Source organism: Amblyraja radiata, chromosome 2 (assembly GCF_010909765.2).
Source record: "Amblyraja radiata isolate CabotCenter1 chromosome 2, sAmbRad1.1.pri, whole genome shotgun sequence".
Classification (NCBI taxonomy): Eukaryota; Metazoa; Chordata; class Chondrichthyes; order Rajiformes; family Rajidae; genus Amblyraja; species Amblyraja radiata.
Window position 1 is genome coordinate 72,882,258 of NC_045957.1, and position 18,866 is coordinate 72,901,123.

The window sequence follows — 18,866 nt, forward strand, 5'->3', positions numbered from 1 at the left end:
AATAACATATTTCCTTGAGCATCTTTGCTCGGTTTATATATTTGTGGAAGAATCCAGGTTGGTGAATTTCCTTACTTTTGTATTCCAACCTTCTAGACAGAAAGGTGAACATTTATATCTGTGCACCAGTCATTTGTGGGCTACCTTATAGCATACAGCTTCACATCATTAAAATATTCTTATTTATCTGTTCTGTCTCCAAAATGAATGACTTGCGACCTGTTCTACATTCAAGTCCTTTTTAAAAAGTTTTGCTCATTACCTTGTAATTTACGCAACTGGCAGGACCTCTGAACTTGAGCGTTATCCACAAAAGTAAGTGGACATTGCAGGAACTCTGCCCAATTTCAAAGAAACATGTTAATACTAGAACATAAAGCAAACTGCAGGAATAACTCAGCTGGTCGAAGCAAAGGGATATTTAAAATTTTGGCTCAAAACCCTGCATCAGGATTGGTGTTCATGTTAATATTAAATATTAGTTGTGCAAACATATAGCCTTAATGTGCTTATATATATTAAGAGAAAACAACATATCCATGACTATTTTTTTCCTAATCAATAAATTTAAGATGGATTATCAGCAACAATTGTCTTCATTTTTGCATTAAAAAAGGTTACTTCTGGTCAGTTGTAATCCTGGAACTTCACCATGGGATAAATTCACCATGGGATATGGTAATGGGAGACACGGTGCTTTTCTCAGCATATTTATCTTGCCTGCTGATCCGCGCTGGCTCGTAGTTTTATTTTGTCGAAGTTTTGTTATTAGATTCCTTTATTGTCCTTTATTCAGATCCATTGATATGTATGTATTAATTGAAACTGTGAACAGTGGGATACTCAAATATTGTATTTATTTATGTTTGCATTCTGAGCAACCTGAATAAAGTGCAAATTAAAAGTTTGTTATAAAGAAAAACTTGAAAGGATCTGTTTTGACTGTTCTGCAGGCCTCATTTGTCTTCCATCTTAATTTGTCATTTGTATTTTTTGATAGGGCATTTTACCGTTGGAGTATTTAAACAATACTGATCAGTTTAAAGCTGAATGCATGCTAACAAATGCTGTGCAAGTACTGGAACAATTTAAGGTATGAAAGTCAACATTTTATAATAGCAATCTCATAAATTGTGTAGTCATACATTAAGCACACTATTTAGCTTTTGATATGTCCCTTAATCACCTCCCAATCTGTCTGGATACTTTCATTCACTCTGTTGAGCTGAAGTTATGAAATTCAAACTAATTTACATTTCTGCAGATAAGTGACCAGTCATTTATTTCTGGTCCAAATGACTTGTCACATGAATCATAATTAAATAACAAGACCTTATGTGTTGCTTTACATTGGGTCAACAAAGTAGCAAAAAACGTTATGCTTTTGAGATCATTACAGCAGTACTTTCAAGAGAAAGTAGGGACTATGTCCTCGGGCTGGTTGTGCTTGGTTCTGCCCAGTTATCCTGTTTCATGTCAGGTGGCATCATGAGGTGGTGGGGAGATCTTGGTGGACATGGATTTCCTCTGACATTCCCAAGTGGAATTTCTACTAACCTTGTTAGAATATTAAGAGTAGTTAATTAGTGTAGGTGGGTTATTGGTTCCGATGAGGAAGAGAGCTTCATAGAAGTCTGATTTCCCACCAGGAAAGCTCTGGCGTTTGCTTTTATATAATTCTCTCCCTTTATGGGGTTGACCTATTTGCAGCAATAGCAAAATGAAATGAGATAAGATCAGGGGATAGAGCAAACAACTCCTAGAATCTGATTCACCGCTCACCTGTGCAGGTTTCTGCATAATACAGAGATCTGTTAATTCCCCAACGCACAAAAATCTATACATTTTAGTCTTGAACACACAAAGACTGGACACCCATAGTCCTCGAAAGAAAGAAATATTAAAGATTTGCAATTCCTTTGTTGAGAAATCACTCCCCAGTCATAAATTACTTGTCTCTCAGCTCGAGACTTTGACAGTAGTATTAGCCTATCTATCTCACAGATACAGACTCTCAGCATTATTCATATCAAGCCACTGAAAGTTTTATTTGTTTCGACGAGATTGCCTGCCATTTTTCAACACTTTTGAAGATATTGATGTTTGTATTTAATTTCTGTTGACAGATAGATTCCCTCAACCTAATAATCAGCCCAGTTAGTGTTCCTTGCATCCACTCTTGGACCATCTTCCTCGTGGAATCTGATTAAAACTTTGTGGGATCTCATAAGAGCCCTACATATTTGCAGCAAGACATTCTTACTCTTGTATACCATGTACTACTTGCATTTCTAAATACAGGAGCATATTAACGTGCTGTGTTTTTAATTTGTACATGGAGCCACTAGCTTTCACTTTATATGATTCTCAAATTAAAAAAATAATTCTACTTCTCTATGTGTAGGTAGAAACTGCAGATACTGGTCTACTTCTCTATTCTTTGTATCAACATGCAGCAAATAACACTTCCGTCATCCCCTATCATATGATGGAGAGTAGGAAGAATAAACCTTGCAGTATAAAAAACAAGCATTGACAAAAAAGTTAGGCTCAAAAGAGGCATTAGAAGAAGGTGAAATAGTAAATGAGAATTTTCGGAAGAAAAATCCACAATGCAAGCTGCAACCTGTGGAGAGTTGTGGGAAGGGTGTTACTGTGTTATTATTGGGATTTTACAGTTTTGTAATGTGAATGCCAGAGAACTTCTGGATGAGGAGCTATGTAAGTTGAAGGTTTTAATTTATTTTTCAGGTTAAGATGACTCACAAGAAAAAAAACACCCTGACCTTCTTGTTTAGCCCCTTCAAGTAAGTAGATTCCCTTTTTGAGAGTGCTGATCTGTGTAATGTATTCATACATATTCATGTATATATTAATGAGTTGGTGTTCAATATAAGCAGGGAATGTTGGGTAATAAATCTCTCTCTCTCGTGATCCAGGCAACCTGCGTGTGACGCAGTTGTTTGCGAGCTGGACACGATAGGCTGCAGATCCTTCTATGCCGGGGACTGTAGTTTAAAATAGCAGCTGTACAAGTCGTCGAGTTTGTCAGGCTATCTCTATGTTGTGTCTACGTGGCAAGATGCCGTCCTTGGGATTGTATAAGATTTTTTTTGTCGAATTCTTCAAGCTGAATAGCCTTTGTACAGCTAAGTTTTAGGTGAATTGTTACACCAGAACAGACAGGAATTCAGGGTTTTTGAACGGACTTTAAAAAAAATAAAGAGAACGACACGAGGGCAGCGTCCACGAGCTACATCGGAAACCTGGGCACTTTTGTCAAAAGTAGAGAGCCGTTCAGCTCATATATGGAGAGAGCAAACATGATTTTCACGGGAAACAACATAATGTAGATTAGTGGTGAAGGAGAGATAGTGACTGAAACAAATAAAGCCGTTTGCGAACGCATGAAAGCGATTCTGCTCACGGAGATCGATCCTGAAGTGAACGGCACACTCGTGAATCTTCTTGCGCCCATAAAGGCAAAAACGTGTCATTCAATGACATTATGAAGAAATTGGAGGAGTACTTCAACCCAAAGCCTCTGGAAATTGCAGAAAGCTATAAATTTGGCACCAGAAACCAGAAGCAGAATGAGACAATCAATGAGTACATTGTTGCCTTGAAAAACTTAACTTTGCACTGTAACTTTGGAACCTTTCTCGGACGCGCACTACTCGACAGATTTCTATGTGGTCTTGTGGATAAACAAATTCAGTCCAAACTCATGAACACTCCAGATCTTACATTCGAGAAAGCAAGCAAGATTGCTACCACAATAGAGATGGCATCAAATGGAGTACTCGTGAAGACAGACCAGAGTAACTGGGCAATGCCAATTGTGGCTGTACCCAAGGCCGACAAAACTGTTCGACTATGTGGTGACTACAAAGTCTCAATCAACCAAGCCGTTGATGACGAACAGTATCTGTTACCAACCTCGTAAGATCTGTATGCAGAACTTAGCGGAGCAAGAGTCTTCACTAAACTGGATTTGTCTCATGCTTACGCCCAACTCAATGTCGACAAGGAAAGTCAGCAGTACTTGACTATCAACACACATAAGGGCTTGTATTCATATACAAAGCTTCCCTATGGTGTGAAATCCTCCCCGAAAATGTTTCAGTCTGTCATGGACAAAATGTTACAAGGCATTCCGCACTGTGTGTGCAACCAGGATGACCTACTGATATTCACAGAGGGCATGGTAGAACATCTTGAAATCCTTGAGCAAGTTTTCACACGACTGAATGCCACAATGTCAAACTGCGTCAAAGTAAATGTGCATTTGCGCAGTCAGGGGTGGTCTACCTTGGACTCAAAGTAGACGCCAACGGACTTCGCCCTGTGAAGGCGAAAGTGGAAGCAATGGTGAATGCTCCAAAACATAACAATGTGTCGGAGCTACTGCAGCGGGCACTCGCAGTAGTCCAGCCAAAAACTAGTCGGACACGAGTTGTGTGCACCAGACGTGTTTAATCTCTCTAATACAGCTCCCTACTCCTTCAAGGACACGGGCGTTGCCCGGCGTTAAATACCAAATCAGGTACCGACCCCGTGACTAGCGCCTCCCACACCAAGACCCCACCCTCTAGAGCCGATGGTTCGTTGTGACCTTGGGTTGTCAACAGGTGCCGCCACATGACCCCCCCCCCACGGAACCAGAGGCATGGAACCAGACGGGACGCCGAATGGGGCGGCCCGAACGCGTAGATACTATCCCATGCCCCGGGGGCTTGCTCGGTTTGGAAGAATCTCCGGGAGCCCGGGACGGTGGTCGCCCGCGACGGAGCGGTTGAGTCTCATGGACTGGCTCGCTCAGGTCCAAGTGGGCCGGTTTCAAACGAGCCACAGACACAGTTTCACGCCGGCCTCCCATGTCCAAATCGAATGTAGTAGGCCCGTGCCGCAGCACGCGAAAGGGACCTTCATATGTCGCCATGGCAGTGTTTGAAGGGGCAAAGGGGGCCTTGTGTCGAGCGACTGTGCTCGTGCATCCGTCGGCCAAAATGTCGGTAGCTTTAGGGAGACCGCGTTGAGTCCGGCCTCATAGGCGGCAGCAGCAGCAGAAGCAGAATGCATTTTTTTCTCAAATTTCCCTTCCAGGATTACACTCCTGGGCGTCGGGGGTCATCAGTGTAGCGGGGACTCGGGGGAGTCCAGCCAAAAACTAGTCGGACAAAAGTTGTGTGCACTAGACGTGTTTCTAATACAGCTCCCTACTCCATCAAGAACACGGGCGTTGCCCGGCGTTAAATACCAAATCAGGTACCGACCCCGTGACTAGCGCCTCCCACAACAAGACGCCGCCTTCTAGAGCCGATAGTTCGTTGTGACCTTGGGCTGCCACACTACGATCATTCTTTGGAATGGTGCAGTTCTATGCACGATTCCTTCCAGATTTAGCAACTGTGCTAAAGCCACTACATCATCTGCTACAAAAAGATGTGAAATGGACGGGGGAAAGGAACAGCAACGTGCATATGACATCTGCAAGGAAAACTTGACAAGTGACAAACTCCTTGTTCACTACGATACGACACGCGAGATGAAACTTGCTTGTGATGCTTCAAGTTATGGTGTAGGTGCAGTGATCCACGTAATGAGTGACGGACAGGAAAAGCCTATTGCTTCTCGCACCCTATCACCGAGTGAACGCAATTATGCACAGATAGAATAGGAAGTACTCAGAATCGTGTTCAGAATCAAGAAATTCCATCAGTTTCTTATCTGCAGACCATTCACCCTAGTGACTGATCACAAGCCACTACTAGTGATACTGGTCCCAAGTCAGCTATACCTTCCATGGCGGCATCAAGGATGCAGCTCTGGGCAGTTTTGCTGTCCCAGTATGACTACAAGGTTGAGTACAGAAGCTCCAAATGCAACGCATTTGCAGATGCGTTTTCCCGGTTTCCCCATGAGAACTCTGACGTGGGAAGTGAGAAATCAATCTACACACTGCAACTTGTAGATGAAGACTTTCTGGTGATTGCAACAGAAATTGCAGCAGAAACAGAGAAAGACAATGTGCTGAAGTGGGTCTATTTTTTTTAAAATATTTTATTTTATTAGAAGTAAGTACAGTCATATGGCACCAAAGTGCCTAATATATATTTTCATAATACATTTTATGTACAACTTCTTTTTTTTTTTTTTTGTTACACTGAAAAAAGATTAGAAAAAGAAAAAGAAGTTAGATAGTAAAGGATAGAAAGATGTGAAATATATAGTGTGTGAAAAAAGAAAACGAGTAAATGAAGAAAGTTGAGAGAGAGAATAGAGAGAAGAAAATAAAAAAAGAGGAGATCATTATTTATAGTCTTGACCAACCCTCGTCCAGTCCTGAAACAGTTATTTTTTACAATTGTGTTGCACCATATGATTCCAAAAAAACGACGAATGGAGACCAACTCGTTATGAATTGGTCTGATTTATCCATTAGGAGGAATCGCATTTCCTCAAGATGAGCGGTGTCCAACATACTTGCAATCCACATTTTAAGCGTTGGTATTGATGTACCCTTCCAAAATTTAAGAATTAATTTTTTTGCTATTATTAAACCATAGTTAAGGAATAGATTTTGAGATGTGTTCAATTTATTCCCATCTTCCATTACGCCAAATATAATCATTTCAGTATTAGGTTCCATTCTTGTCTTGAATAATTTTGTAAATATTTCAAAAATATCATTCCAAAATCTATAAAGTTTTATGCAGGAGACTAAGGAGTGTGTTATAGTTGCCTTTTGGGCTAGACATTTATCACAAGTGGCGGATATATTTGGATAAAATTTGTTCAATCTTGTTTTTGAGTAATATAATCTATGTACAATTTTAAATTAAATTAAATTATGTCTTACATTAATTGAACATTTGTGAATATATATCAGGTATTTTTCCCATTTAACCTTCGTAATTTTTATCATTAGTTCCCGTTCCCACTCTTCTCTAAGTACCTCTGTCGATGGTAGGTCTATATTTAGAATACTATTATATAAATATGATATTAATTTTTGTGAGTCAGCTTCAATATTCATTGCCTCTTCCAATAAGTCAGGAGTTACTTTTTGATATCCTTGTATATATTTTTTCACGAAATCGCAAATCTGAAGATATTTAAAATATTGGTTGTTTTTCAATTTAAATTTTAATTGTAATTGTTGGAATGATAGTAAGTTTCCCATTTCATACATATCCCCGATCCTTCTAATTCCGAGACTTTCCCATTGGTTATATGTCTTATCAATAAGAGATGGTTTAAATAAAGGGTTATTCGCTATTGGCATTAACAGTGATAGATTTCTTAATTTTAAAGATAATTTTATTTGTTTCCAAATTCTTATTGTACCATATATAATTGGGTTCTTCTTATATATTGTGTTATTCAGTTTTTTTGGGGAGAAGAGGATCGTTCCTATATTACTAGGATGGCAATCCTCCTTCTCCATTTTTATCCATTCTGTCTGTTGGGTAGAACTATCCAACCAATAAATCATATTCTTAATATGCACTGCCCAGTAATAATACATAAAATTCGGAAGTGAAAGTCCCCCGACCTCTTTTGGTTTACATAAGTGTTTTTTTGTGATTCTATGTGATCTATAGTCCCAAATATAATTAGTAATATTAGAGTCTAATTTTTTTTTAAAGTATTTTGGTATATATACCGGTATAGATTGAAATAGGTATAGTAATTGTGGTAGGAAGATCATTTTTATTGCATTTATTCTACCTAATAATGATAAGGGAAGTGTTTTCCAAAATTTAATCAACGTATTAAGTTTATTTAATAAAGGCATGAAATTAGCATTGAATAATGCTTTATATTTTCTAGTAATCTGAATACCCAAATATTTAAATTTTTCTGTTGCGATTTTAAAGGGGAACTTCAGTAAGTGTGTAGGTTCTTGAGGTTTTAATGTCATGATTTCACTTTTATTCCAGTTTATTCTATATCCAGAAAAAGACCCAAATTCCTCTATTAAGTTTAATAAATTTGGTATGCTCGTTTGTGACTTTGTAATATATAAAAGTATATCGTCTGCATATAATGAGATTTTATTCTTTGAGTCTCTGGTATTATAGCCCTGAATATTCGGATGAATTCTTATACTTTCAGCCAGGGGTTCTATCATAAGGGTAAATAGCAGGGGTGATAGTGCACATCCCTGCCTATTACCCCTTGATAGTTGAAATTTTTGAGATAACATGTTATTAGTTAAAATTCTTGCCATCGGTTTATCATATAATAATTTTACCCATCTTATAAAATTCTCTCCCATATTAAATTTTTGTAGTACTTTATATAAGTATTGCCACTCTACCTGATCAAATGCTTTCTCTGCATCCAAAGAAATAATTGATATATCTTCTTCCTCTACTTTATGCGAGTACATTATATTAAACAGACGTCTCAGATTATTAAATGAGTATCTTTTAGGTATAAACCCCGTTTGATCAGGGTTTATCAATTTACTAATATATTTGCTTAATCTTCTTGCTAAAATCTTTGCTAAAATTTTCTGATCTGTATTTAAAAGTGATATAGCTCTGTACGAGCCCGGATCTTCTAAATCTTTATCTTTTTTTGGAATAAGCGTAATAGTTGATTCTGTTAGTGTTTCAGGTAGTTTGTTTTCTTTAAAAGCATGGGAGTATAAATTAAATAAATAAGGGGTTGTTATCTCCTGAAATTTTTTATAAAATTCATTATTAAAACCATCTGGTCCCGGTGTCTTACCATTTTTCAGCGATTTTATTGTTTCACCTATTTCTTTGATTGTAATTTGAGCTCCTAATTCCTCTTGTTCCAAAAGGTCCAGTATTGGAAGATTACAATTATCTAGAAATTTTTTTATTTTACTATCTTCTCTTTTAATTTTAGATGTATATAAGTTTTGGTAAAATTGGGCAAATCTATTATTAATATCTTTAGGTAGTATTAGTAATTCACCTTTCTCTGATTTAATTTTGGTTATAGTATTTTCCTTTTCTTGTTTTTTCAATTGGCGAGCTAAAAGCTTATGTGGTTTGTCACCAAACTCAAAATGTTCCTGTTTTGTCATTTGGAATAGTCTTATTACCCTTGCCGATAAAATTCGATTAAGTTTAAATTTCAGTAATATTATCTTATTGTGTTTATCTGTCGTGGAATCTTTGGCATTATCCATCTCTAACTGTCTGATTTCTTGTTCTAACAACAATTGTTCTGTCTTATTCTTTTTATTTTGAAAACTTTGATATGAAATTATAATTCCTCTCATAAATGCCTTAAAAGTTTCCCATAATAAAGAAGGCAAAGTACCTGGTATATCATTTGTATCGAAAAAAAGTTCCATTTGTTGTTTTAAATATTGATAGCCTTGCACGTCATTTAAAATATGTGTATTAAACCTCCAAAAAAATTTTTTGCCCGGCATTCCCTCAAATTTTACTGAAAATGTCAACGGAGAGTGATCTAAGATACTACTAATGTGGTATGTTGGGTTGTTTGTATATGGCATTAATTTCATATCCACTAAAAAATAATCAATTCTTGAATAAGTTTTATGCACCGAAGAGTAAAACGAGTATTCCCTTCCAACTGGATTAGCAGATCTCCATACATCTATTATATTCGTATTTTTTATATATGTATTTAGAAGTTCGCTAGTTTTAGATTTTAAATTACTCTTCTTTTGTTTTGCTGATTTATCTAGATATGAATCTAAAACACAGTTAAAGTCCCCCCCTATTATCACATTTTGGTAATTAAACTCTGATATTATGTCAATAATTTTATCAAAAAAGTGGGGGTTATCAAAATTCGGAGCATAAATATTTATCAAAGTTAGTGGGGTTGCATAAATTTCACCCGAAACTATAATATATCTTCCCTCTTTATCTGATATGGTATTCTTTAATTTAAAAGGAATACCTTTCCTAATAAGAATAGCTGTACCCCTAGATTTAGAAGTAAATGAGGAGTAGTATGTTTGGCCTATCCAATTCGCCTTTAATCTTATTTGTGTTTGTTGTTTCATGTGTGTCTCCTGCAAAAACATTATGTCGCTTTTCAACGATTTTAGTTGGGCAAAAATTTTACCCCTCTTAATTGGTTCGTTGGCACCCCGTATATTCCAACTACAAAATGTAATTCCTCCATTCTTTATTTGTCTATCGTCTTGCATTGTAAATCAGGGTAATATTCCTGAATCATATGGTGCAAACAAATACCTCAGAATTTTAGGACTTGGGTGGTCATCCCGGTTTATTAGATTTATATTGCATCTCCTTCTTGTAAAGTGCCTTAGAAAAAGAAAAAAAGAATGTGATACACAATTACTTTCAAAAAAATTAAACAGATAAAAATCTTGATTGTGATTTTAAAAAAAAGGTGCTATTAAGGTATCTAAGGGAAGATATCTTAAGGACGAATAGCCATCAACGATGGCAAAAAATGTATAGACCTCCGTGATGTTGTTATACATTGATCTCCTCCCCCTTGGTGAATCCTCATAAAAAGTTACATATCGTTTCATATTGTGTATTTTCTTATATGAGTTTATCAAATCAGTGCTAGTGACAGCCGAGAGAAAAAAGAGAATCGTGTTCAGAATCAAGAAATTCCATCAGTTTCTTATCTGCAGACCATTCACCCTAGTGACTGATCACAAGCCACTACTAGTGATACTGGTCCCAAGTCAGCTATACCTTCCATGGCGGCATCAAGGATGCAGCTCTGGGCAGTTTTGCTGTCCCAGTATGACTACAAGGTTGAGTACAGAAGCTCCAAATGCAACGCATTTGCAGATGCGTTTTCCCGGTTTCCCCATGAGAACTCTGACGTGGGAAGTGAGAAATCAATCTACACACTGCAACTTGTAGATGAAGACTTTCTGGTGATTGCAACAGAAATTGCAGCAGAAACAGAGAAAGACAATGTGCTGAAGTGGGTCTATGAACAGACATTGAACGGTTGGACTGAAATCAATAGTGGATTGAACTCAGTTCTGAACTCAGAGCTGAAGCCTTTCCATAATCGACGCCATGAATTATCATGTGAGCAGGGATGCATTAAATGGGGCTACAGAGTGGTTGTACCAGAGTCTTTGAGAAACAAAATTATGAATGAACTTCATGCCGAACATCCTGGCATAGTAAGCATGAAGTCAATTGCCAGAAGTTTTGTGTATTGGCCTGGTATTGACAGTGACATTGAGTCACTGGTGAGCAAATGTAGTGTCTGCCAAAATTGCCAGAGTAAACCACCAAAAACACCACTGCAACCCTGGTCATGGCCAAGTAGACCTTTTCAGAGAGTTCATGTAGATTTTTGTGAAAAGGGTAATGATCACTTTCTGGTAATAGTAGATAGTCATTCCAAATGGATTGAGGTTAAGCATATGGGATCAAGCACTACTACTGAGCGTACCATAGATGAGTTGAGATCCATTTTTGCATGCCATGGTTTACCAGAAGAACTTGTTTCTGATAACGGGCCTCAGTTTCGTTCAGAACAGTTCAAAGAGTTCATGTAGTGGAATGGTGTAAAACGCACACATGTTCCCCCATACCATCCAGTCTCCAATGGGGCGGCGGAAAGGTCTGTTAGAATAGTCAAAGATGCTCTCAAGAAACAGGTTTTGCAGGGTAGTTCAAAACTCAGCATGAAACAACGTTTGGCTAGTTTCTTGCTGAAGTACAGAACCACACAACACACATCAACGGGTTACTCACCTGCAGAACTGTTGATGAAGAGAAGGCTAAGAATACGCCTAAGTCTAGTTCAACCCAATTTGGCCTTGAGAGTTGAGCAAAAACAGTTAAGTCAAAAACGTCATTTTGACTCCCACAAAAAGGAGAGGTACTTCAAGCCAGATGACCAGGTTCGTGTTCTTAGTCCTCCCAACAAGTCCAGTCGAGACAAATGGGATGTTGGGAAAATAGTGGAAGTGTGTGGAACAAAAAGATACTTAGTTGAAGTTGGAGATAGGATCAAAAGTGTTCATGTTGATCAAATGTTTCCAGCCAAAGATGAACCAAAAACTGAGCATGAAGTCCTAATCCCTGAGTTTTTATCTGAAAGTGAGTTGGAATAGACCACTGTGATTGGAACACAAAGTTCAGTTAGTTCAGACAAAGAAACAGATTCCTCTGGTCAAAGTCAGGGTACTAAAACAGAGCCAAACAAGCCAAACCTAAACCTATTACAGCTGTTACTGTTAGACGATCAGGCAGGATCCATGAACGAGTAGTCAGATTAGGTTTGTAAGTTAAGTAACTCATTGTATAAGCAAAACGAAAATGTGTAAATATGTAAAATAAATATATTATGTTTATCATTTAAGATTTCATAAATACTGGTTTAAATCAAGTATCACAACAACAAAATTGTAACTGAGTACTTAGATTTAATACTTAAAAAAAGGAGAGCAGTGTAATGTCTTCATATATATTCATGTATATGTTAATGAGTTGGTGTTCAATATAAGCAGGGAATGTTGGGTAATAAATCTCTCGTGATCCAGGCAACCTGCGTGTAAGTTGTTATTCATTCTGCAGTCCGGAATATAACAATCTGAAGTTATTTTTTTCTGTTGCAAATTCAATGAGGATAATAATAATAATAAATTTTATATTTAATGGGCGCCTTTCATACAAAATCTCAAGGACACCTTACATAGTAAAACATATAATCAGAATAAAATAAGTAATAAAGACATCACAGAGACACAAATTAAAAACAGAATTCATTCCAAAAACAGAAAATCAAAAACACAGTGTGAAGAGAGAGCAGCGGCAACCAATTCATAAAGGATGAATCATTTATGAGTGCATCCTGCAGATTTTCCATGAATGTACTTACTATTAAGTGTGGACACTATTATAACAATGTTTGGTGTCCAAGCTCGGTAGTAGGTGCTATCTGAACTCGCCGTCAGTCGCATTCCCTCTGGCTGACATAAAGCATCTGCCTACATATTTTCTTTGTGTGACCAGAGTATGATGAATAGCATTTTTGCCCCCATATATTTTGGGCTTGAGCTCGCTTCAAAATGCTATTAGAAAGGCTGAAGGGTGGGCTGGAGTTGGTGTGGTGATGGTGATGGCAGGGGTAGAAGCCAATATCTGAGCCTGACTTCTCTGACTGTTTAGCGACCTCACGAGCAGAACTGGGAATGGGAGGATGCTGGGGAGAGGGAAGCAGAAATAACAATAGATTTTTTGGGAGTTAAAGGGCAGAGGTGAAAGGGAACAATAACAGTAGTGAGGAGGGAGTTAAGGTAAAAGGAGAAATTTTAAAAATGGTCAAAAGAGGGAAGTAAATGGGTGTCAATCTTGAAAAATAAAGTAAGAAGGATGGAAGGTGTCTCTTACTAGTAAAGGTTAGTGGCTAAGAGTTGTGTGTAGGTCAAAGAGCTCACTGAAGTTGGAATGAGTGGCAGAGCCTTGATTGTGGGAGAGCAGTAGCCAGTAGATGGTGTAGAGCTGAAAGATTAGCTGGTAGACTTGCTGTCGGAATGGGGTGTGGCCGTGAGTGCCAGGACATTTAAATAGGTAGAAGATCAGCTTGACCGGGCTGGTTGGGGAGAATTGTGAGGGACTGATTTTGTGGATGCATTGCAGTGTCAACTGGCTGAGTTAGGAGAAGAAATGGTGATACAGTCAGAGTTTTTTCACTGGTCCGGTATCTCTGAACCTTATGCATTATGGGGAGTGGAGGCATTAGAATCTGGGAAAATTATAAATAAAATTTGTAAAGTGATAATCTGGATGCCATGTTTCAGAATGCAAATATCATTTTACGGGTAAGAAATGTGCAGGTATCTTTGAAATGCATGTACAGTTTAATCCATTTTAGCAATTGGATTCCCTGTTTTTGGGTTTTATCGATCAACCAGAAAATTGTCATTATACATTTTAACTGCAAAATTTCAATTGCAAGAGCTCTTCTTGAGGAGTTACATTTTAATGCTGTTAGCTGTTTGTTTTGTTTTACAGCTTGCTTCTTAGTTGAGCATGTGTACATATATATATGTGTATGAGCAATAAATAAATTGATTTTAGTACTTCTTGTGGCAAGATATTTTGGAGTTCCAAAATACAATTAAGATTTCTCCTGTTTTCATAATGTCTAATATTATGTAGTATCATCTAATGACAGTAATGGCAGTGGAATTGCTAATAATAGCTCACATAACCTGAAAATGTTTCATGTATCATACACTGGATATTTACAAAACAGACATAATGAGTTTGTATCGTTGGTGGCAGGCATCTATTGTCACCAACAGTGTATGGAAAGTTTCCTGCATTGGAAAACCATCCAGCACAGATAGTCTTGATATCGTAATGACAGTAGAGACTTTCTCCAAGAACTCTTCTATTTTTGGCCCTCATTGGAGACTTGGAGCTCATCTGGATTTCATTCCAAAATCCCTACTGCCTGATGAGCATGTTTTGCCTGATGTCTCCAAATGCACCTTAGCTCATCACACATTTGGTCCCCCCTGGAGGATGGGGATATAGGAATGTCTATACATTAATTCTTGCAGTAAAGAAACATGTGTACTTCTGTAGTGCCTTTCATATGTTGAAAAGGCTTGCATTTTAACAAGTACTTTTGAAACATTGTTGCATGTGAAAAAAACTTCAAAAACACGAATGTAATGATAAGCAGATGATTCATCTTAATTTGTTACCTAATGTTGTTTGGTGTTTGCTGTTGGCAAGGAGCTTCGGGTGAACTCCTGTGCATGTTTTAAAACTAGTGCCATAGGATCTTGGAAGGAGCATTTGTCTAACTTCTCATCTGATAAGCATCACTTCAGGCAGTGCATTGGTCTCTCAGTGTTCTTTTAAAGCACCAGTCCTGATCTTATAAATGGACTTTTGAATTGGGACTTGAGGCTCACCCTGCAGACTTCAAGGCAAGAATATTCCCGGTGAAAGGCTGCACTGGTTAGAACCTCATTCTGCAACAAGTCACCCTGAGTATTCCAACTTTAAGTTACACGTGCTTCCTGTCATAATTTTGGTTCTGGCATGAATGAAGCCAAAGATTTACAACCCCAATTACAGTAATTTTAGACGAACATTTTTCCAATCAAGAAGCATTTCTTTTTCATAGAACCAAGACCAATTCAGCACAAGGATACGCTCTTCAACTCACATGTTTGTGCTGAACATGATGCTTAGACCATCTCATATGTACCTGCACATAATCCATATCCTTCAATTCCCTACATATGCATATGTACATCCAAAAGTATCTTAAATGCTGCTACCGTATCTGCCACAACCGCCAACCCAGCAGTGTGTTCCAGTCACTTGCCACTCTCTGTGTCAAAAGGTTGCCCCGCACACCTCCTTAAACTTTGCTCCTCTTGCCTTAAAGCTAATCCCTGTGGTATCTGATTTTTCCACCCTGGTAAAAAGGTTCTGACTACCTACTCTATTTATGCCTGTCATAATTTTATGTACTTCTATTAGGTTTCCCCACAACTTCCAGCATTTCAGAAAAAGCAATCTGTCCAATCTCTCCCTGTGGCTAAAGCCCACTAATCCAGGCATCATTCTGGTAAACCTTCTCTACACCCTTGACGTGTGTATGACTTGACTCATTACACCTACCAATGATATGAGGCTCAGTTACCTATAATTCCCTGGATTCTCTCTACTTCCCTTCTTTAATAAAGGAACAGCATTAGCTACACTCCAGTCCTCCGGTACCTCTCCTGTGGCTTGAGAAATTGCAAAGAACTTTGTCAAGGCTCTCTTGCCTCTTTCAATAACTTGAGATAAATCCCATCAGGCTCTGAGGATTTATCCACCTCAAAGCCCAGTCCCACGGTACGAGTTCCTTCCAAGAGCTCTCCCGAGTTTAAAAAAAATCAAACTCGTGGTAAGCACGGAGACTGAACGTAGCAGGTACGTCGGAGCTCGGGGACGTCTCTTAGCGCTAATGGCAGGTACTTGGGAAGACTCGCTAACGGCAGGAAAGCACGGGAAGACTCGTGAAGATTTTTCAATATGATGAAAATGTCCACGAGAGCCCCGAGTACCAACGAGTGGCCATTACCGTAAATCTCCGAGTTCGAATCGGGGCAAAATCGGGAGAACTATTGGAATGAACTCGTAACGTGGGACAGGGCTTTTAATGCTCTTCAAGAGTCCCAACACCTCTTCCTCCTTAATCGCAAGCTGCCCTTGCATATTAGTATTCTCCACACTGACCTTGTTGTCCTCCTTGGTGAAAACAATTGCAAAGTGTTTGTAAACTTATATTTATTTCTTAAACTATAAAGGCTTCTTTAGTGCCCTGGATATCAGGGTCTTGTGGCAATGACAAGGATATGTGGGAAATAATTTTAATGGAAGACTTGTGTTCCCTTTTATTTTGCAAAAGTGTCCATCTGTGAAGAACTATAAAGAGTGCCAAGTTGTACAAACTATTAAAGGACACCTATTTTTTCAAGGCCTTTTGCAAGCTTCGACATCCCAAAGCACTTTATGGTGAACAGGTTACTTTCTGGAGTACAAGGAGTATTGTGAAGTAGGAAATGTAGCAGCCACTGTGTACTTGGCAAGCTTCCGCAATTACAAACATGGTAACGATCAACCAATGTATTGTAGGAAATGATTGAGGAGTAAAATTTGACCTGAGCACATTTCTTCCTCCTTGGTCTCCTTCAAAAGTTGTCTGAATCCTTTGTGCCTGAACTGGTGGGGCTTCAGTTTATTAACTCATTCAAAAGACAGCACTTCACGCAGTACTGCACTTGTTTTTGTGGTATAATTTCTAGAGTGGGCTTGAACCCTAAGGCAAGAGACACAACAGCTGAACATCCTTGATGTTCATCAAGGTTTATATTTGAAAATATTAATAGAATTTGTTTTTTCCCAAAAAAAATTAATTGTCAATTCTCATTTAAATTAATAGTTAACATTGTGCAAAAAAATACTGTGACCCAAGTGCCAGATTGCAAGCAGCTACAAGCCAGAATCATAACTCTGTTAGTATAGCAGTCATGTGGCTGCTATTTTACTTCGAGGAAAACAAGCAGCAATTGTGCCTGCAGAGCTTGAGGCATACGTGTGAAGTGAAAACTTCACAAATGCAGCTGGTGCTTTTGCAAGCCAACATGACTGTGCTGTCATCATTATCAAGAATGCATGCATATTGTTCTTGAGGTTTTAAAGATTTTCCCCTTTGTTCTGATTTCTGACTGACCCACAGACCAAGGTTTTGGTAAAGAACTGGATTTCTCACTTTTTCTTGTATATTTTGAAAACATTATTTGTGAGTGTTTAACCTTTTGTGCGCTTGTCACACCCTTTCCCATCCTGTGAATATTTAAATAGAGAAGGAATTTTAAGAACAGTAGTTTAGGCTTCCTGACTTTCATAGGCAGTGACTGATATGACATTTGCTGTATTATTTGTATTTTCCGATTTCCAACCTGTTATTATTTTGCTTTTGTTGATCATTGGATTAAAGTGAAGGATTGATGAACATGTTGTAATATGTAGGAAGGAACTGCAGATGCTGATTTAAACCGAAGACAGACACAAAAATCTGGTGTAACTCAACGGGCCAGACAGTATCTCTGGAGAAAAGAAAGAGGTAACCTTTCGGGTCGAGATCCTTCTTCAGACAAGAAGAGGGGTCACGACCCGAAACATTGCCTATTCCTTTTCTCCAGAGATGCTGTCTAACCCGCTGAGGTACTTCAGCTTTTGGTGTCTATCTTATGTTGTTGTAATACACTATTGATTAATGATTTGCTGATCTTAAGCTGCCCTTCTGGTGTGCCTTTGTGACGTATATGCAATTCAATGCTTTTTTGGTGGCCCAGTTGAAGGTCTGTTCAGGCCAGATGTTGTGGTTAAGTGGTTAAATGACACATACAGTGCTCATCGTGATTGTAAAATAATCAGCCAGCAACCTGCAGTGAATGCATGCTGCAGTTAAGTGCAGAATTTGTAGAGCTGCTGCCATTGTTGCCCAATACCATCATGAGCTTTGTTATTTTGGCATCTGCTTAAGAGAGTCATTGTTGAAATAGGCCGAGGCATTTGGCGATAGAGATACATGAGAAAAGGTTCGGCCAGTTCTACATCAAGATTTTCCATCCATAATATTAATTCAGCTTTTTGTTCTCCCTCAACAGACACTGCCTGATGTGCTAGGAATTTCCAGTATTCCCCTTTTTGCTTTTGGGTTCAGCACAGCTGAAAATTGTTCAATTAAAAAATTGGTACAAAATGACACGGGCTAGTAGTGGGCCAGAGGACTGGGATTTTTTAGAATTCCAGCGGAGAAAGACTGAGAAAGTTCATAAGAACGAAGAAAGCTGATTTTGAGAGAGAACATTTAATGTATTATCATAACAAACAGTAGGAATTTCTATTGATGTGTAAATAGGAAGAATGTGGCTCAGGTTGGCATGGAATCCGGAGGATGAGCCTGGTGAATTAATAACAAAAGAAATGGCAGAGCATGTTAAATATTTTTTTTGCATCAGTCTTCAGCATAGTGGACACTGCAAATGTTCCGAAAATACAAATGGGACAAAATTGAAATAATGATAAGATACTTGTAAAAATCCCAATGCAAGCTGGTCGCCCATTCTTCACTTGGTCTCGCAGATACAATGGAAGCCATGATGAGAGCACTGAATACAACAGACGAGTTGGAAGGAAGTGCATGTGAGTCTTATCCTCACTTAAACGTGATATTTAGGTCCCTGGATGGTGGTGAGGGGTGTTGTGTAGGGATAATCTTGCATCTAAAGGGAAAGTGTTGCAGCAGAAAGTGACAGGAGTCAGGAATGGATGTGGAGGATTGAGTGGACAAGGGAATCACAAAGAGAGTGGTCC

At 38.4% G+C, this 18,866-nt stretch overlaps 1 protein-coding gene across 4 annotated transcripts in view; it reads left to right on the top strand.

Moving 5' to 3' along the window:
- Positions 1-18,866, top strand: part of pign (phosphatidylinositol glycan anchor biosynthesis class N) — a 160,754-nt gene that overhangs the window by 63,455 nt on the left and 78,433 nt on the right. For all 4 annotated transcript variants that reach the window (XM_033048957.1, XM_033048948.1, XM_033048973.1 and 1 more), the window contains exons 11-12: positions 1,001-1,093; positions 2,752-2,807. In XM_033048957.1, the coding sequence (XP_032904848.1) occupies positions 1,001-1,093; positions 2,752-2,807 (149 nt within the window). The remainder of the gene's footprint in view (positions 1-1,000; positions 1,094-2,751; positions 2,808-18,866) is intronic.